Source organism: Lemur catta, chromosome 10, assembly GCF_020740605.2.
Source record: "Lemur catta isolate mLemCat1 chromosome 10, mLemCat1.pri, whole genome shotgun sequence".
Taxonomy (NCBI): Eukaryota; Metazoa; Chordata; class Mammalia; order Primates; family Lemuridae; genus Lemur; species Lemur catta.
The window spans coordinates 71,065,794-71,087,587 of record NC_059137.1 but is presented as its reverse complement, the minus strand read 5'-3'; the positions used below and the strand labels follow the sequence as shown (position 1 = coordinate 71,087,587).

The following is a 21,794-nucleotide window of genomic DNA, read 5'->3' as shown; positions in this document are numbered from 1 at the left end:
AAAATCATTGTGTGACTCACTTATTGCTATATTAGTGTTATTGCAGTGGTCTAGAACTGAACCCACAAGATCTCTGAAGTATGCCCATAGTATTTTTAAAGCAAAGAAACCTGGAAGACACCATCTTAACTATGTGATCAAGGTTAACACCATCAGTAATGAAAAAGCAATACTAGGTACCTCCCAATCTGATGTACTGGGAAGAACACATCGTTTCTCTGGTAGTTTTTGCCAAAGTTGATCTTGCTAAACCTGAACCTAGTCATAAGGAAAGAAATAAGCCAAACTTCAGAAATAGTCTACAAAATAACTGGTCTGTACTCTTCAAAAAATTGCTAGCGCATGAAAGAAAAATGAGAAAAGAAAGCTGAAGGAATGTGACAGAGTAAAGAGGGCTTAGGAAACATGACGCCAACATGTGATCTTGGCCCCAAAAAGAGACAATTGAAAAATCTGGATTAAGTCTGCAGACTAGATAATAATATCGAATCAGTGTTAATATCTAGATTTTTATTATTTTCCTTACGGTTATGAACTTATTTTTAACAAATATTTTGAGGTTTTTTTTCTATTCTTTCTTTTACCATCTTCTTTGTCAGGCACTTATTTGTAATAAATACATAGCGAAGAATTTAGAGTTGATGGAGCATCATGTCTGTTGTTTGCTCCAAGTGTTCAGAAAAAAACTTATATACAAACATATCTATACATACACATGCGTGTGTGTGTGTGTGTGTGTGTGTGTGTGTATGTGTGTGTGTGGACAGACCAGAGAGGGAGAGTGAATGATCAAGGGTTATCAAATGTAACACATTAACATGTAGGGAATCTGAGAAGAATATATAGGAATTCTTTGTAACATTTTTGCAACTTCTGCATAAATAAAAAGTTTCTTAAAATTAAAAAGAAAAAACAACCTAGGTAAGCCTAAGCTTTTTGAGGAGGAAGATGGAAAAGAAGGAAGGCTGGAGCAGACTCCCAAGTCCTTTGCCTCCCCCGTTCCCAACTGTGAGAAGCACTGCAATGTCTGGGGCTTCCCTGACAGCTACTGTGGGAGACCCCACCAGTCAGCTCCCTTAGGCACCACTATATCTCCAAAGCCCAGAGCCTAACACAGGGCCTGGCGTAAGACAGGGGGTCAAGAAATGGCAATGAATGAATCAACTATAAGAAATATCTTGAAAGAAACTGGGAAAACTCTATTTGGTGATGCTTCCTCTTACAAAGCTGGTAGAATTGCAGTCCTCCTGTGCAAATGCTGCATGGGAATGACTAGCAGAAGGCACTGGAATGGCAGGTGAGGTATGGCCCTACTCTAAGGGACTCATTTATTGAGGAGGAAGGGGATGGGGCATGTACCCTTGGGATGACCTGAAATGGCCCTGATCCTCTGAACTGGATGTGATTCCAGGTACTACTGAGTGTCCCAGCATCCAAGGTCTCTGCTGGATCAAGTATAAGCCATCTATCTGATGCACTACGATAAGAAGAATGAAGATCAAGATGCCCCAGGATAACAGTAAGGAATGAAACAGCTCCATATTCAGTAAATCCTTCATCATGAAAACAATGCCCCATTACATTCTGCTATTACTTCCCAAACCAACTAATGCTTGTTTTATCCAATTCACATCGACTTTGCACCTCAGGTCTAAAACTGGACTTGTTTTAATTACCAAAGTTCAAAAAAGCTTCGAAAAAATTGTTTAACGCATTAACTACCACGTTGAGTTGTATTTAACTCACACTAGTTTTGAGCCCGGGCCCTCGGGGAACATATGTAACTCACACGTCCCTTTACCTTGGAAGCTGCATGAACTATTTTTCAAGTTCCATATAACTCATGCCCGGAAAACAGTAACACATTTTTCATTAAATTAGAAAGAATCATTTTGTTTTTGAAGCTTTTATTCTATTTTTGTAATAAAACACCGTGGCTCCAAGGAAAGTTTTTTTCCTAGTGTGGCAGTCAATGTGTTAACAGATAAAACACATGACTCTGAATTTGCTTTGAAAATGTAGGTAATTCAGGAATGTCCCAATAGAGTGCTTTTCCAGAAAAATTCAATTCAGAATAGAGACAAAGGAAAAAAAATTGCAATCCACAGGCCACGGAAGTATTAGATGTTCCTGTAACCCACAGAAAATTGGGACCTAGAAGAAATGTACTTGTTCTAACCATCGAGATACAACTTCACAATCATGAACACTGTGTCATAATATTCCAGAAAGAAATTAAACAAGGTAAACCGCAGCACATAACGCAGGTCAAGACTCCAAATTACAAGCCTTATTTGCATATTAATTCAAATAGGGGCCTTTTTGCTTTATAAATAGGAATACAATTTTCAAGGAATCTCTAGCTGAGATTGCTATGCTCGCTGGTAGGGATTTGTTTACCAATTTATTCAAAAATGAGTCTTATGGCAAACCCAAATCATAATGGGTAAAAAAAGCAAAATGCCCTAATCAATCAGTAATACACAGTGACCCTATGGAGGAACTCGGGCAAGTTGATACAGCTGCCCTCTCTTCCTTTTTACTTGGCACACGCAAGAGGCCAATTAGTTCTCCTCCAGAAGTCTGTTCCTTCCTCCAACTTAATTAACAAGGGCAGATATTCACCTTGACCTCAGAGTCTTAGTTGTCTGCTAGTAGTTTGTCCCTAACACTCCTCTCCTTCCCATATCCCCATATCCCATTTGAAAGCTGCCCCACCTAGGCATATCAGGAGAACCTAGGCATATCATACTTCCTTCTAGTCTCTCCCAAGGGTATGTTATCTGTACAACCCAAGGACTTGATGGAAGAAAGGTATCTGACCAAGCCCCAAGGGCAGGAGCTAGGTTCTACCCCTACTGTGTTCAGTGTCCCTCCTGTCCCAGACCCCGTCTAGTCCTTGGGCTGTTAGAGATGTGGCTCTCTCAATGCCGGGTAAAATCTGGAGGATTCATGGTAACCTGAGGCCTGACCTAAGGGTTCTAGAAGAAACCCCTTTTTTTATGAGGCTCACAGACTGTCAGATCTACATGCAAACAGGTAGATAGCACGGTATTCTTAACACTTCAATCATTCTCTATCTATGTCTATCTCGCCCACCCCCATGCCCTCTCATTTCTCCATGAGAACCCATACCTATGGATGCCCCTGGATTGCTCTACAACTGGGATGATATTAGCACATCAGTAAAAATCTAAAGAGGAAGCACAGACACTGGACCAAAGGACATTATTACAGCTCTAGCAATTTGAGCCTTCATGCCAGTCATCAGCTGCTAGTGTATTATCACCAATGAAAAATGCAAAAGCTTTGCTTCTTGGTCCCCACCCAACTGGTTCTTCTTACCTTTGGTTCCATTGAAATGAAACTGTGGGTTCCTCTACTGGAGAGAACTGACCTTTTAATTGTCCTGCTATGGTAGAAGTGGTAGTAGTCCTTCAGGGCCCCTATCTGCAAAGGCAGGGTGGGAGGGAAAGAACAAAAGAAAGGCATTAATGTAGGAAATAGTTTTCGTTTTCCTGTTTGTCATTAAAATAAGAACACAAAACAAAAAAGGTCCATAAATTATGCAGTTGCTGGCTGGGCTTAAATGTTACCTGAACCTTGGTGATCACTTTTCAAAAGAAGGACATGTGATATGAAACAGAGTGTCCTTGAGGCAGTGACTGCGGAACTAAAGATTATAATGGGGCAGCTTAGCCTCTCCATATCTCTCTTTTAATGTTTAATTTATATGCAGCATTTTAAGTAATTCTATATCAATCTATATCCAAATGTGGGAAAGAGGGGGAAAAATCAAATAGCTATCTAGTTATAAAAACACATTGCATTTTTGTTTGCTCCAAGAAATGTACAATGAAGGACCTTGTTAGATTATTTATATACTTAATTTGAAACGTCTTCAGCAGGTGATCATTCACAAAGATAACACCACTTAGTTTGTGTCCTGACTTCCGTAGACAGTATAAATACACAGCTCATATTCATTTATTACAAAACTGAAAATGAAATGGCAATTTCTAAAAGATCACACATCCTACCTATCAACTAAGCTTCCTGTGTAAAAATAGTTCAATCCACTTTATCTTATCCATTTCTTTAACATTTCATTCTTCTCGTTTATGTATCCCTTACCTTAGTTAAAAAGAGGTCAGTTTAAGTACTACTTTGAAAATAAGTCCCTGTCCACGCTGAAAAAACAAACTAACAAAATCCCAAACAACCATTATTTTTTTCAGCCAATTATAAAATGTGGATCACAGATTGGAAATTGCACTATACAACGAAGACAGGAGAGCTTGGTTCTAATTCCAAAGGACACTCCCGTAGCTAAATAGCATATACTTACTAAGCCTCCATTTCCTTTTCTATTAAATTGGACTTGGGGCTAGTTAATTTCTAAGGCCACTGAGGGGCTCAAATTCCATTCTTTGACATTGATACTTTACTTGCTTTGGGCAAACACATGAAGTGGCTATTTCTCCAAAACACCCATGGCTCTGCCCTAAAAGAATGACCATGATCTGGATGTTTTCCAATTGGGAAAATTCAAAAATTGGACTTTCCTAATTAAAAAAATAAAAAAGAAAGAAAAAAGTCATTGGCCCAGGTTAATATTTCCAGAAAAAAGGTTTATTTTTCATTCTCTTCTTTTCATCACATTCTCAACCATCACCCCACTCAATTTCTGTGCCAACTAGAAATCATCTCCTCCCTGGGACTTTATGCTGTCATTGAATGTCTCGTCATTACAAATTGGAAGAAAGTCTGAAGTCTCGCATTTCTGATTCAAGTGGAAACTGCCCTGACCTACACTGAAAAGATCCTGGACTCCGAAAACAAGAAGGAACGAGGGCGGGGAGATCCCTGCTGAAGCCGTCTCTCATCTCCGTGGCCCTGTCTCTGAAGCAGCAGCAAACAATGAGGAAGAGGATGCAGGTGCCAGCCCTAACCTCCATCGGTGTTTCAAGGAGGGATTTACAGAACAATTTTAAGATTCCAGAGGACTAAGGGTTAGAATTCAGGAGTGGCTGTGTAATCCTTTACAAAGAAAATCTTAAAATCCCCAGAAGCTTAGGGTTTTTCTTCTCACGTAATTTTTGTCAAGAGTGTTTCTTGGTAAATACAGCAGTTCTCGTGGAAAGGAATGCAGAATCTCTGAGGAAGAACCTCACAAAACGACCCACACAGTTACTTCTGGTCTTCTCGCGGGCATTTGCACTGCCCGCCCCCGCCACAATCTGTTTTCTACACAGTAGCTTGAATGATGCTCACAAAATGCAAATCTGGCTGTTTTATGTCACACCCCTGCCTAAAATCCTTCAGTGGCTTCCCTATTTAATACTATTTCATACTATAGTTTTGAAAAGTACATCAGAGCAATATCATATTAAACATTGACACCATGCCAGGAACTATTCTATGAGCCTGACCTAACTCATAGACTGAAGACATTATCCTCCTTTGACCTACCAGCCTGCGTGATCGGGCCCGGCCACCTTCTCTGGCCTCACTTCAAATCACACTCGTCCTCATTCTCTGGACTCCGGCCGTGCTGGCTCCTTAGTTCCTTGACTGTGTCCTACTTGCTGCTCCTTCTACCTGCAGCACGCTCCTCTGCCTCCACCTGGACTCCTCTTCCTCATTCTTTCTCTCATCTCATGGAGGAAGTCTTCTGAAACTCCCCCACATGAGGTCAATTTCATTAATTAAATCATCTCATAGACCCATAAGAATATGTACCTGGAGTTACACCTTGATTAGTACAATGACTGGTTTAATGTCTGTGTCCCCACCTGCCTGTTGTTTCACTGCAGCAGGAACACATCCATTTTGCTCACCATTTTATTTCCCAACTCCTAGTACATGGCACGACACAGAATGAGGTCTCAGAAAAGACTGCTGAATGAACCGTCTAAAAATCAGAATTCTTGAATACTAAAGTCACATACAGTAGAGCTACACGTAGTTAAAATTTGTCAAGTTAACTACCAAAGAACTATCAAATTAAGGCTAATTTCAGCAACAATGGTTTAATTCTACCTTAAGTACCAACTCTGCCAAGGTTATAGTTCTCAAGGTTATGGGTTAAGACATCTCTACACTTCTTTTTGTTTTGGTTGTAAGACAACGGCTAAAAGTAGTGTGCATTAGCTCAATTGTTCTGCTTCATGCAAACAAAATAATCTATAACCTTGTAGGAAAAAGAAAAAATATATATATATTTATTTAAAAGCATGTTTATGTGTCTTATCTATTAATATGCATATTCCTTATTGGCAAGAATTGTGTCTTTTATATTCTTTCAACAGCACCAAGCATGCTGAGGGCATTTAATAAACATTAAGAAGAAAAATGTCACAACATGTTGGGAGTTATTCAAAAGAAAGACAGTGTAAGAAAACAGAGCAGTAATATTATCTATAAGCAGACATTCCATCTAGCTTCTCTGGGGTAATGTAAAACAAAAGATGACTGTGTTTATGTTATGCAATAGCAACAAGGGCTAAAACAAGGAACGATATACAACTAACATAGGGACATCTTATAAATAAATCAGGAACAATAGGAGTATATGAAGTATAAAATCAATAGCAAATAGTTCAAAGCCCAGCCTTTTCTTTAACACTACATAAAGGAAAGAGAATAATTTCCTCCCTCTTGGCCCTCATATGCTCTTCCGTGCAATCACACAAAAACACTCTTCCCTGCCTAGCAACACAACTCTATGTACAACACTAAGTCAATGAATTTCATCTTGTGTTCATGATTCTGTCAAGATTTTTGTGCTTTTTCTTCCTTACTGGTAACCCCTTACCCTTGCACCCAGAATTTTCCTATCGCTATCCTTTCTCAAACTAAAGTTTGTCCTTAGGAAAGTCTTTTGTAAAGTATTTTATACTAAGGTGTAAATGAGTGGTAAGACTCTATGCTTCAATTCTTTCAGGGATAACTGCATTAGATCAGAAAATTAAAATTTGAGCTATAAATGTGTCCATAGTGCTTGTAATTTCAAAAAACAATCTTTGGAGTTGCTTGTTTATTTTTTTCCTAGCAGCAGGAGGGAACCTTCCCAATGTCCCTTAATTCTCATATCACAAGTGAGCTATTGACTTTTGAGCAGAGGGCTGGGGTCCACACTTTACATCGGCTTTGCCCCTGATAACGAGCTGTGTGGCCTTTCAGAATTTATTCACCACTAACAGTTTCACCTGAGCTTACCGCCGAAACCCTCACCAGTCTAATGACTCCCTGCATATCGTCTGTAGCTTCCTTACACATACACTTCACGAGGGTGACCAACCTACACCCTACAGAGGGTTTGGCCAAGACTGAGGCATTTCCTGAGACACAAGATTTTTCAGTGCTGAAACTGGGACAGTCCTAGGCAAACTAGGACAGTTGGTCACCTAGTTATGGAGTGCCAAGGTCACAAGCACTACAGTCACCTTGATGAACCTGTCAGTTCTCTCGGGCTATTTGTCTGCCATGTTTTCCCTACTGCCCTTTCCAGTTTATAGATTTCTCCAAATTCCGCACTTTTTTTGAAAAGTTATTTAGCTCTATTATACAAAACTGTTAACCAAAAGAAATAGGAAAAACATGAAAGGACATTTCACAAAAGAAGATATACAAATAGCCAATAAGCACATAAAAAGATGCTCAAATGCAATGCAAATTAAAATCATAATAGCAGTGCACACACACTAGAATGGCTAAAATTAACAAGACTGACAACACCAAGTTTTAGTGACACTGAAAAGCATAGGAACTCTCATACATTGCTATGGTTCAATGGCTTTGGAAAAACGTTTGGCAATTTGTGATAAAACATACACCCTCCTCATGATCTACACATTTCACTTCCAGGTATTTACCCAAAAGAAATGAAAACATTATTTCCAAACAAAACTCACACCCAAATGTTCACAGAATTTTCTTAACAATAGCCCCAAGCTGAAAACAATGCAATTGTCCCTCAATAGGTGAATGAACAAATAGATTATGGTATATCCCTATAATAGAATGCTACCCAGCAATAAAAAGCAATTAAAACGAACAGACTATTGATGTATGCAACAACGTGAATGAATTTCAAAATATGTTGACACAAAGAAGTGCAGACTATAGGATTCCATTAATATGAAATTCTAGAGCAGATAAACCTAATCTATAGTGGCAGCAAACAGATCAGTGATAGCCTGAGTATGGAGTGGGAGTGACTGGGAGAGGCCTGTGTGGGGGGGGGATGTTCTGTGTCTTGATTAGGATGGCGATCCCATCCGTGCACAGATGTGTGCTAGAACCAGCTGCTCTTCCTAGGCTTTCAATGTCCAACCACATCTTTTCCCAGCACCATACTCAATAATATCAGTTTGATAACCTGACTTCAACAATGATGGAAGTATTTACATCACAAAAAATTGGCAAAGGCTATACAAATTAGGGCTTTCTTTTCTCCCTGAAGAGTCTGTTGTTAAGTATTTATCAGCATGCCATGGGGTATATACATTTGTCAACACTCATCCGACTTTATACAGGAATGTTGCATTTGGGATATGTAAAGTATACCTCAATAACCAGTGATTTCAAAAAAAGTTATAAATTCCTCTCTTCTGACTTCTGGTTGTCTCTCTGCAATCTATAGAATGACTTGGAGATTGAGAAATGGAAGAACCCAATTACCTGGAGCTGGACTCTATCCTCCAGCTCACACCTCTTTCTACCTGCTCAGGTGAGATGGGGAAGAACCAAACCACCAACCTCTTTCCAATGCCCAGAACTGAATAGTATGAAACTTCCATTAAACCCATTTCCAATTTAAACAGAAAGTTACAGAGGCAGCACTTCGATATACTGTTTTCCCTTCATTAAAATGTAAAGTGTGATGCTTCCTTAGAACTTCCCCAAATGTGAGAATGTTAAAATAATTGTAACTATTTGCCTTCTGTGTTCCAGACTCCATAACATTCCAAGGAGAACCACAGAGAAAGAGGCCATCATTGCTTTCCCCAGCCACCGAGAGCACCCCAACCTGCACCTGCTTTCCCGTGCCTGGAATGCTCCACCAGAAACCACTAAGACTCGCTTCCTCACTGCCTTCGGGTCTTTGCTCAGACACTGCCTTCTCAGGGAGCCTTTCCCTGATCATTCAATTTAAAATTGCAGTCACCCTCTCTGGCATACTCCATACCCAGATTTATTTTTCTCCATAACACTTATCACCACCTAACATAGTATAAATTCTTCCTATTTGTCTCATTTATTATTTGTCTTCCCCCACTAGAATATAGCTCCACAAGGGCAGGGATTTTTGTTTTATTCATTGCTGGAGTAGCCTTAGCTCCTATTAACAGTGCCAGCCACAACCAATAAATGTGTGAATGAAGGAATGAATGAATGGCCCCTGCCCTTGCAGAACCCAAAACAACGAGCATGTCTCCCTAAACCTTAGGGAAGGTTTCTTGCTCATCCTTTTATGGCCCCTTTTGTGTAGACCATTAACATATAATGTAACTCATGCCTTATGCTTAATAATTGGTGAATGAACACATGAAACATCACATGTAAATATCTGAAATTAAGAATTTATCAACAACTACATAACCACCAACTTCCGCCTTTCTATTTCTTAGTCCCTTCCCTCAGCCCATCAGCGTTAATGACTTCTTCAAATCATTCAACAAAAATGATATTTATAACAAGGCTATTGAATTAATTTAAAAATATTAAATCAGAAGGCAAGGAAATGGAGCGATCTGATGAACTGGTGATATTGATGGAATACAAACCAAGCACCAGGCATTACTTCACTGCAGCCTCACAACAGTATCATTACCCCTCTTTTACACACAAGAGAGCAGAATCTCACAAAGTTTAAGAACCTGCCTAGGGTAACAGTTAAAGGATGAAGCTAAGGTTGATGTGGGGCAGCCTCATTCCAGAGCATGTGCTCTTAACTACTCTAAAAGATGTTTAAAATAAAAATAGTTTCTAAGTATGAACTTAAAATAATAGCTACCCAGAGATCTCAATTATTATCCAGAAAACTATCTTTCAAAGAGTTGTATGAAGAGAGGATGTTTTCTAGAGATATTTCCACCTACTTTGAGCAGAAGCAAAAAGAAAGTGTTGCCATGTATCTCCAAGAATAAGGGGGAGCTCATTCCTCTCTACTCTGTGGGGACAAGAAACCTGGTCTCCGTACCTGGCTTTACTGCGCTGGCTCCAGGAAACCTAACCTTTGGTGTTTTCATGTTGGTGAGAAATTATCTTCAAGGCACACCTGCACTACCAGGCTCAAGGGATAAAGTTAAACAAGCACAATACCCTGGTGCTAAGACTCACAGATGCTATTGCAAGTGGGCCACAGAATCCCACACAATGACACAAGAAGTTCCTAGTCCATCATTCAGAGATTCCTTGTGATTTTTTCCTAAAATTCCTTCAGGTTCAGCCTCAGCATCTGAGCTCTTCAGAGAATGCCAGTGGAGAGCATGAATTTAGGGCAAAATCAATATACTGATTTTTTTTTTAAATATCAGGATGCTCAAGGGAAGATGAATAATTGCTACGATTTCAGATACATAATCTCTTAAGAAATGCAGGTATGTGATAGGCCGATTAAATGGCCCCCCAAACATGTCTATGTCCTAATCCCCAGAACCTGTGACTATGTTACCCTGTATAGCAAAAGGGACTTAATCAGATGTGATTAAGTTAAGGATCTTGAGATGCGGAGGTTATCCTGGACTATCCGAGGACTTAATATCATCACAAAGGTCCTTATAAATGGAAGAGGAGGCAGCAAAGGCAGAGCAGGAGACTGCAGAAGCAGCAACCAGAGACGATTTGAAAATACTGTGCTGCTGGCTCTGACGGCGGTGGAAGGGCCCAACACCAAGGAATGCAGACGGAAAAGGCAAGGAAATGAAGTCTCCTCCACAATCTCCAGAAGGAACACAGACCTGCTGGCACCTAGATTTTATGTTCAGACTTCTGGCCTCCAGAACTGTAAGGTAAGAAAGCCACTAAGTTCATGGCCATTTGTTACAGCAGCAATAGGAAACTAATGCAAGGTAGAGCTAGCACCTCACTAGACACCCATGAGAAGTAACAGAAATCAAACTAGACAATTTGTATTTGGAGCCCTTTTATTCTTCATAATTTTCAGGACTCTCTGAGTATTCTATTATCCATTTCCAAATAGCTATACCAATATAATAATTAGTGTTTAATACTGGTCAGGTACTCTGCTAAGCACTTTGTTGGCATGATCTTGTTTAATCCTCAAAACAAACTGAAGTCCAGAATGAAGCAATTTGCCCAGAAAAATAGAACTGTAAATGTCTTACCTACACAAAGCCACTGTGTAACTAACACTAATAAAAGCTCCCACTTACTGCATGATTTCCTACATTACACCTAATCTTCCAATAACCCTGCAAAGGAGGGAGAATTATTCTAACCTTATGGACAAGGAAACTGAGTCTAAACCCTAGGGAAGTTAAATAACATGACCGAGTGAGGAAGTGTCCATCCCAGCTAGGATTTGAAACCAGGTCAGTCTGACTCCAAAACTCTAAGTTTTTTCTAGTCACAGCACTTGGATTTTATTTAAAGTGTATCCAAAGGGTTTTGTGGAGCCATATGTGATTCTATGGGCATGCTCAAATATTATCCCCACCCCATCTCACTTTCTTACCCTCACCAATATGAGGCCTTATTATTTTATTCAAAAGCCACCTGAGCAGACTATAGGAGAATCTATATCCTTATGGTTCATCTTAAAAAGCAGGTAATGAAAAACATTTTGGTTACACATCTCGAGCAACCAAGAATAGAAACAATTTCACTAAGGAAACCTAAGACACAGCAAATAGAATAAGCACCGGATTTTTCCCAAGTTCAAGTGAAAAACCTATAGTCTGCCCCACTATTCACAAGGGACATGAGATTTGCTTCAAAGCAAATCATAGAATCTCAGAGTTGGAAAAGACCTTAATAGGATTTTAGTCTACCGTTCCCCGTTGGATGCAGAAATCCATTCTTCTAACTGGAATATTCTAGGGCAGCCCATTTGTTAGGAAGTTCTTCCCAATAATTATCCTAAATCCACTTATTATTCCTGGTTCAAGCCTGCGGCAACAACCCAATAGTGTCATCCCTCTTCTACATGCCAGAGGGCCAATATGTCCCTACTGGGTCTTCCTTGTTTCTGGCTGAACAACCAAGTTTTTCCATTTTTTTTTTTCTCATGTAACAAGCCTTCTCAGGTTGCTTCCCCTAGACAGGCCATCTGCAACATCTCTCCAGAAGAATAGGAGGCCAGAACAAAGCACATCTCGACTCCAGGCATGGTAAAGCCAGGATAGAGTCCATGATAACCACGGCCTCTCTTGGCAATGTACTTCCAATAAAGTAGCTTAAAATTGGAATATTTTTAGCAGAATGAACTGAATAATCCTCAGAAACCCTTTTTAACTTGGTTCTCCTCCAGTCTGTATTCTAATTTCTTAAATGTAAATGATAGAAATTTACATTTCTGTTGAATGTTGAATTTCATTTTCTATATTCTACTCAATGTGTTTACAGCCTGTCTAGACTTCATTTATTTACTGTGTACTATGTGCCAAGCAACGATCCCAAGACACTGCAGATAGAATGAACAAGACAAAGTCTCTGCTGACGTGAAGATAATGTTCTTACTTGATTCTGTCAACCCCATTGTGTCAATTGCAAGTTTGAAATTTATGTCTTCTCTACTGAACCAGAGTACTTTTCCCAAGAGTACTCAAATAAATTTTCATATTGATATACTGCAGATAAGGATTGGGTTCAACAATGAACTTACAATATGTTTGTAACAGTGATTTAAGAATGACCTGGAAATGACATTAGGCTTTTATTTTCTTCAATTCATTTTTGTCCAAAATGAACAATTACATCCTTAATGCAAAATAATCCTTGTACTATATTTCTCAGATAAGAGCATTTATTACTGTTATTTATAGTCAGCTATTCTTCTAAAAAATTTTTAAAAACCCATCTGTAAGTAATTTTTGGAGAAACTAAAAGAAATTATTGTTTAATTTCTAAGCTATTCCACCAGCTGATAAGACACACATCACACAAACATACACACAAACAAATAAAACAGAGCCCAAGAGAAGCTGAGAGAGAGCACACATAGACCACATGGAGATCTGTACTCTTCATTACTGATCATCTTAGCAACTTGGAGCCTTTTCACATATATGAAAATGAATAAAAAATATTAAACATTTTCATATATGGAAACATTGCTAGAATTACACCCTACAACAGTATATTTTCTCTTTAGGTCCAGTGATTCTCAGCCTTGGCTATACATTATAATTATATGGGGAATTTAAAAAATATTAATGCCTGGGCTCCCCCCAACACCTATCCCAGAGATTTTTGACTTAAGGGTCAGAGTTAAGGCCAGGGCATCAGTATTTTCTTTTTGAAAACTTTCTAGCCAAGGTGAAGATCCACTATTCTAACCCATCCAACTCATTCTGTAGAAGTAGAACCATTTACCCTGAATTCTGTGATCTCCATTCAAATATTCCCATCTATTTAATTAAAATAAGCTTAAATGGGAAAAAGCTCTAATTAATTTGATTTTAAAATTAATGTAACTGGCATGTTTTGTTCTTTTGTTCCTTCCTTTAATGATTTTAAAAGCCCTTTTCCCCAAAACAATTTAGAAAAAATGTATTTAGTATAACCAGATTCAGAATTTCCAATATTTTATCATACTAGTAAACAGACGCTATTTTGAGCTCCACAGCATTTTAAATAATTCATTTTACTCTTAAAGGGGAAGATTCAGAGAATAGAAGCTGTGAGCGTTAAAGACATGTGATAGAGACCATGTGTGCTGAAAGGAGCAGCTTAAGACTCAGGGCACTTGATGGCCTTGTCACTCTCAGTTTAAAAACCCTATTAGGAGAACAACCCCCTCCTGCCCCCCATATCTTTGCTAATGGCTACTCAGAGATGCCTTGTTCATTTGTCCCCATGTTGGTCTCTGGGTACTGGCAGATTGTTCTTGCCTGGTAATGACCACGAAACTGGGCCCAGAGCAGGGGAATTGCAGCAGCAGCTGTGGATAACGGCAGACGAAAGTGGGTGAGTCAGATGTGAAGTTCTGCATCTAGGCAGATGTGAAGTTGGGTCCTATTTTTATAGCTCCTGAGGCTCTGCCACTATGGGCAGCTACTAGCCTGCAATATTAAAGATGTCACAGATACACACCTATTAGAACAGATAAAAAATTTTTTAAAATGGCAATATCAAATGATGGTGAGGATGTAGGGTAAATGGAATACTCATACATTGTTGTTGGGAATACCTGGAAAACAGTTTGGCAGTTTCTTATAAAATTATTAATAAATATTCATTTATTATAATACCAGGAAATCCCACTCCTAAGTATTTTCCCCTCACAGACTATAATAAAAACTTACATTTACTCAAAAACTTGTACATGAATGTTATAGCAGTGTTAGTCACAATCACCAAAAACTGGAAACAACTCAATACCCTACAATTGGTGAATAGATAAACGAACAGGTACATCCATACAAGGGCTGCATACTGTTTTATTTCATTTCATACAACATTCTGGAAGAGGCAAAATAGACAGAAAATAGATTGACAGTTGCCAAGAGAGGGGGCGTGGAGGATGGGGCAAGGGCTGCTTACAGAGCAGCAACAGGGAATTTTTTGAGTCAGTGGAATTTTTCTATACCTTTATTATGGTGGTGTTTATACAACAATATGCATTTGTCAAAATTTATAGAACTATACAGTGAATTTTCCTGTATGCAAATGATATCTCAATAAACCTGATTGAAAAAAAAGTCCATAGGAAAAAGCCCACTCACCAAGGTAACTAGCTGGGAAGGTAATGCAAATGGAAAAGCATAAAGTGAAGTTGTTTGTTTAGATTAAAATATATTATCAAATCGGCATTATTCAATTGAAGAACTTCCTTAAAGCCATAGCAACCGCATCAACATTTGGAATTACACATTGCAAGCAGCAACCCTGAAAATCATTTACAACATATAAAGCTTTCTTTTTATGACATATATGAAATATTTCCACATTTCTTAGTAAAGTACTGCTTTCCACTGCCATGATCATCCTAGTCACAAAAAAATACAAATGGTTATGTTTTTGGAACTATTGTAAACTCCGAAAAAATGGCTGGTAATTTTGAAGCAAAGATGAGAAGCTATAAATGGCCCGAGTCTCCTAAGTGCTGTTAGCCATACATCTAAGATAACTATCCTGAAATAAGTAAAAATCTATAAATCAGTGATTCTCAAAAGTATGGTCCTGACACCAGAAGCATGGGACCAGCAGCACTGGCATGGCCTCTGAGGTTCACAGAAATGCACATTAATGAGTCCCACCCGCAACCTGAATTAGAATCTAGTAGTAGCCCTGTGGCTAGACCAAGAGGGACTGATGAAGCAACATTCAACAAAGGATGCAAGCACATTGTTGTCTATCCTGACCTGTGCAGTCAAGATGAAGAACAAATGTATCTCCACACATATCCATTCAATCAATATTAATTTCTAGGTTTTACCCTTTTATAATGCTATGAGCCCAATCTATGTTTAGATTTGAAGGAGAGTTTTATCCAAGCTCAATTCTAGGAGGTAATTAAAAACATTAGTAATGTTCATGATACTAACAGAAGTGTTGTTATCTGTGATAGACTATCTTGACAGAAGCAGCTCAGTTCACTTCACAACCAAGAAAGTAAAGTTTCAGAACTAAAAATTCACAGGTGATATGTATACTAATAATTGTAACTATTAATAATTAAAAGTTCATCTTCTCATCACCCTTAGGTCCCACCATATTTTACTTCGTGTGGATGATATCTTCTTAGATTCTACTTTCCATATAAAGGAGCCAATAATGATTTCTAAATTTTCAATAAATATCTCAAATCATAAAGATCAGAACCTACTTCCTCTTTCCAAGTAAAATGTTTAGGTATCTCAACAGATACCTTAGTAGAAAAATATTATTTTTATCAGGCTCAGTGAGAGTTCATCAAGCACAGGAAAGATGAATAAAGTAGTCCCAAATATCATCATAATTTATCAGTAGATATGGTCAATTTAGAAAACAAGGCTTTATTTGCATTAAATTATCAATATCTCCTCTTGAGGTCCTGCTTCATTTGTTGTTGTTGTTGTTTTTGGTTTTTGTTATGTTTTATATTTGAGACAGGGTCTTGCTTTGTCTCCCAGGCTAGAGTTCCGTGGTGTCATCACAGCTCACTGCAACCTCAAACTCCTGGGCTCTAGGGATCCTCCAGCTTCAACCTCTCAAGTGGCTGGGACTACAAGCGTGTACTACCACAAATGGCTAACTTTTCTATTTTTGTAGAGATGGGGGTCTTTGCTCTTGCTCAGTCAGGCTGGTCTCAAATTCTTGGCCTCAAAGGATCCCTCTGCCTCAGCCTCCCAAAGTGCTAGGATTACAAGCGTGAACCACCTCGCCCAGCCATGAGGTCCTGCCTCATTGGTACTATCTACCCATGATATCCATGAACTATTAATATAAATTCCCGATTCTGCATAAATGGACTATCTACTTTTTGAATCCTCTATCTAGAGGCAGACATTGAATCTGATGCTAGCTCCCAGTTGGCATGTGGCTCTTCAATAGATGTATGCTCAAAACAACAAAATTTGTACATTAGCTTAAGTAAAATATCCGTTGCCCCTCACCTCCACACACACTTGCTCCCAAAACACGTAAAAACAATGCCAAGTGTTTTGGATTACCTATGTGTTTCAGCGCCATTTGTGATTGCCCACTTTAAGAATTTCATAACCTTGTAAACAGGATAAATAACTCATCAGGCCTCAGAACACATGTTTTTGTTTTATTATCTTATCATATGTAACAGCAATATTAACTACTTATATTCACATGCTATTCCCATCTTGAAAGTGTTTTCCCATACATTTTTTTATATAAAATAGTATTACACCCCTTTGTAAAACCTGTCAGTTATTTCCTGTTACTTTTATGGTAAGATCAAAAACTTCTTTATTTGACCCAGGAGGGGCTACCAGATCTACCTCCCATTTACCTTTCCAGTGTCATCCCAACACCCCGCACCCCACCCCTCACTCAGCCTCCTGGCCTCTCCAGCCTCTGGACCTTTGTACTTGCTGTCCCATCTGCCAGGAATGTCCTAAACAAACAAACAAACAAACAAACAAAACCTTCTATTCTCTAATTCCCTTTTTTTAGCTCTTAGCTCAAATATCACTTCCTCAGAAGTCAAAGTCTTCTTTGACCTCCATGCTAAGTTGCCTTCCCCAGTTACCCTCTATCTCCTTGATCTGTTTATTTCTGTACTAACTTTAAAATACTGCTATATTGCCACCACCCATCACAGTGCCTGGTATACAGCTGTTGCCCAATCAACACGTATAGAATGAATAAGTGAGTGAAAGAACACTGTGAAATAAGTAAAGGATTATTATCTCCACTTTCCAAGTAACAAAACTGAGGCCCAGCTAAATTCAGTGATTTACTCACCTTTATTTATACGAGTAGCAAATGAGAAAAACAAGATTTTTCTTACACCAAGCCCAGTGCTATTTTCACTATACTTCATTAAACCTAAATAGGCTAAAATATATCATAATTTGTTCTTAGAGTCATATTTTCAATTGTTATTAAAGTTTTAACCCCAAACTGATTAACTTTAAGATTAATATCTTTATCTCAACAATTGCTGAGCCTGTCTTAAGTGCCAAGCTTTTAATTATTTTTTTCTTAACATAAAAAGTCCACTGACCTTTATTTTAGCAGCTGACTTGGTCTTAAATATATGTCAGATAAAGCCCAAAAAGAGAGTTTAAATAACCATTATGCCTACCAAGTGAATGTTTATGTCCATAAAATAGAAAGTTGGAAGTGATGTTTAAGAAAATGTACTTCACGCGCTAGATTGAATTTTAAGTATCTCTCTTCCATCATTCCTAAGTACTTGCTGTTGACGTAAAACATAAACCCAATACAGTGTTTTACCAAAAGAATCACTGCAATGTTTACAGATTTTTGCAGTAACTAAACACATATACTTATCTGGACAATACCTCATATCTGGATAAATGAAGAAAAAGTAAGTGCATTTAATATATATTAAGCTTCTAGTTGAGACTTCCACAAGACTGAAAATTAATCCAAGAATTATTTTAATATTCCTAACACTGCATACTGCCTGATAGCTACAATTGCATTGCTCAAATAGATGCAGGTAATTTAGTGGAAGAACAAGACTTCACAGTTGTTGTTTTCCTTCCTCTTTATTCTATCTAACATGCCAACGTTCTGTAGCTGACTTTTGAAATAGGTTTAAAGCCCCAAGAAACTAAGTGATAAAGAACCAGGGTGGAGAATGGTTCTGGCAGCCACAAGCACTTACTCCCATTTCATATGTATCATGTTAATTTCAGTTCTTACAGTGACGGCATTAGATATGCTGATATGTCTCTATTCTGTTGTTTTAGTTACTGCTTAACTTTCACAGACCTATAAACAGAACTTACACTGCTCATTGTGATGGAGGCAGCAACTTACCCTTCATCACATAGTTTCACCAACCAAACCACCTAATACAGTCAGAGTCAGCCAAGTAAAGCCAAGTTTAGCTTGCCAGCCCTGAGCACGGCAGCCGTGGATAAAGGCACTCCCATTACAACGTGGTCAGATTCCTACTTGCCAAAGTGATTACTATGCCCACCTCCCCCAAATGAGCTTTCTGGCTTTCTGAAAGAGCCTTCTGAAAGAGATCTCTGGTTCCAAAGGACAGACCAAGATGGTCATGCTTTAGCCATTTGATCAATCATTTACCTTATTACTAAACAGTCATCATGGTACAACCACGAACTACTCCTCAGACCTTTTCCTGTATCAAAATCAGAAAAAATAACTATCATTTTTCTTATCAAGGCAATTTAATGAAAGGGGTATAAAAGTCAGATTTTCATAGAACTAGGGAAAAAATACTGCACCCAAAATCAAGTTATTTCCCCTGGTGCCACATACCTATACATGCAAACTCCCTTAACTAATTTTCCCCACACACTTAGCTCCTACCGAAACATGGGCCCTGATAAATACAAAAATTATTGGCAGGAATTATTAAAGAAGTGTGTGTACGTGTATATACACATACACACACACACATCCTACAGAGGATCATGATGACTAGAAAAGCTTCTCTGCGTTACTAATAAGACAACTCTCAGAAGTCACTTTCATAATCAAGAGCTTGAAGATGCTAGAACTCAGGTCTCCTAAATACCTGCTCAGTGCTCTATCCATACCTCTTTGGGGGCCTCAGTTTCTTAATTTTTATAATGACGGGCCTAGGTGACATCGTTGTTCCCAACACTAAAACCCAGTGGGTCTAACCACCTAAGAAGCATTTATATTTTAAGAAACAAATACTAGGGCTCCTCTAAAGACATGGATTGTTGGAAGGGCCAGTTTATTCAAGACAAATAAATTACCCATTAATTAAAACACACACACACACACACACACACACACACACACACACACTTTCTTCCCAACAGTAAATAACAACCAAATCTGATGTGGGGGCAAAAGGCAGTGCCTTAGTGGAATGCTGGAACCGGCAAGATTTGAGCAATAAATTTTATGGAACTTTGTCATACTCTCACATCTCAGGGCCCTTTATGATAACACTCAAGTAAATCCATCTGGTTGAGTTAATAATTAGTTTAAATCTGTTACAGGTTAATGATGCATGGCCAAGTCATTGTGGGTACATGATGATACAGCGCATGTGACACAATTTGTAGATAATATTTTGCACTGCCCTTCATTTTTCCTGATTTCCTATTCTGATTAGAAAACTAAAAGTCATTTAAGAACAAACAGAACCCTCAAACAAGACATATATACATATAAGCTGGATTAAGGGGGCTTGGGGGAAGCATCCTCCTAAGGAATCACATAGGGTTTCGGAAGGACCTCTCAGGAACTGAGATAGAACCAAGCCATTTCTATATTTTGAGGTTCCTGGTGTATTACAAAATAAAGAAATGCCAAAATATGTAGCTTGTTTATTTAAATATTTACATGTAACCTCAAAATACAACTGTGCTACTCACCAGATAGTTTCAGAATGCACAATGTATACCAGCTCCTAGTGTCTTAGTGAGATGTGGTAATGAGACATGACATGAAAGTTTTCAAATGGACATTGTTTTTCATTCCAGCCAGGACACAAAACTGTGACTATAAGCTCACTGGAAGATATCTCATAAATATACCTGGAGCCAAACAATCTTCCAGCCTATATTCCCAGTATCTTATTCCCTGGGTCCTCTGAAGTTTATTTAGAGATTTGTGAACTGGACAGGGCCTCTCAGTATCAATTATATAAAAAAAGCACAAATAATCTGACACTAAACATCAACAAATGTGTAGTTACTCGTTATCTGTAGCTACGCAAAGATCATCCTCTACCACAAATGCAAATGGATTGTAATTAGAGCAAAATCTGACTATCAGGACATCAAAATGCAATAGGGTTGAAAATGAGCTAATGATTCATATGTTTTGGTAGTAATGGAAAGGGAGAAGGCTGAGACCAGAGTGGAAGGAGAGTGGATTCTTCCAGGAAAGAGAAGCTCTGAGCTCTGTGGGAACAGCCAGCATCCCAGGTGTTGAGAAAGAATGGGCGCAGTCACTGTTCTGAATCCTAGCTATGGATTTAAGACCCCACCCAAGCCCAAATTAACCAGGCTCTCTGAAGGTGTGTGTAAAGGCTCTCAGATGTATGAAATGTGCAGCCAGGATTGAGAGCCACTTGAGTCAAGGGAACTGAAGATCAGGGAAAGAAAAGGTTAAGTAAGATGAACTTCAATATTCAGGAATTGGGGGGCTGCAAGGAGCCAGAGCAGGCTGGTTCTAGAATCTGGTATTGGAGTGGGGTGGGGAGGTACCTGGAGCCAGGTCCCTTTGTTCTTTACCTGATAAGTAGAGGAACATAGCTCTCTGCAGAGGGAAGAACATTCAGATGATTGAAGCTATAGCAAACTAAACTCAGACAACGTTCTTCTCCACATTAGACTGCATGATGTAGCCATCCCTTATACTATATGTACAGATTTAAACATTCTCAACAATTACCTCCTCTTATCATGTAGTAGAAGAGGTCATACCTCTGCTCAAAGCTGTCAAATGGCCTCCTTCCTCACTCAGAAAAAAATCCAAAGTCCTTACTGCACGTGGTCTACAAAACCTACAGTCTTGCTCCTCAAAGTGCTGCCCTAGCAGCAGCAGCGGTAGTATCACATGAGAACTTGCTAGAAATGCTGAATCTCCAGCCCCACCTCGGAACTACTCAGTCAGAATCTACACTTTCACAGATTCCCAGGTGTACCAATTTTGGGGATCTATCCCACCTCTCCAACCCACTCCCAGCACCTCTCTGGCCTGTCTTCTACCACACTCTTGCTCACTCAGCATTGCTGGTCTTCTTGCTATTCCTCCAACGTACCACGTTCTCTCCTGCCCAGGGCCTTTGCACTTGCTGTTCCCTCCACTAGAATGTGCTTCCTCCACATACCTATAATGCTCATTTCTTTCCCTCACCTCCTTCAGATCTTTGCTCATACTACCTTCTCCATGAAAACTTCCTTCATCATCCTGTTTACAAATGAAAAGAATTTTTCCAGATA

General features: G+C 38.9%; 1 protein-coding gene across 3 annotated transcripts in view; it reads right to left on the bottom strand.

Moving 5' to 3' along the window:
- Window positions 1-21,794, bottom strand: part of PCSK5 (proprotein convertase subtilisin/kexin type 5) — a 409,990-nt gene that overhangs the window by 370,916 nt on the left and 17,280 nt on the right. For all 3 annotated transcript variants that reach the window (XM_045562588.1, XM_045562586.1, XM_045562587.1), the window contains exon 2: window positions 3,346-3,450. In XM_045562588.1, coding sequence (XP_045418544.1) covers window positions 3,346-3,450 — 105 coding nt within the window. The remainder of the gene's footprint in view (window positions 1-3,345; window positions 3,451-21,794) is intronic.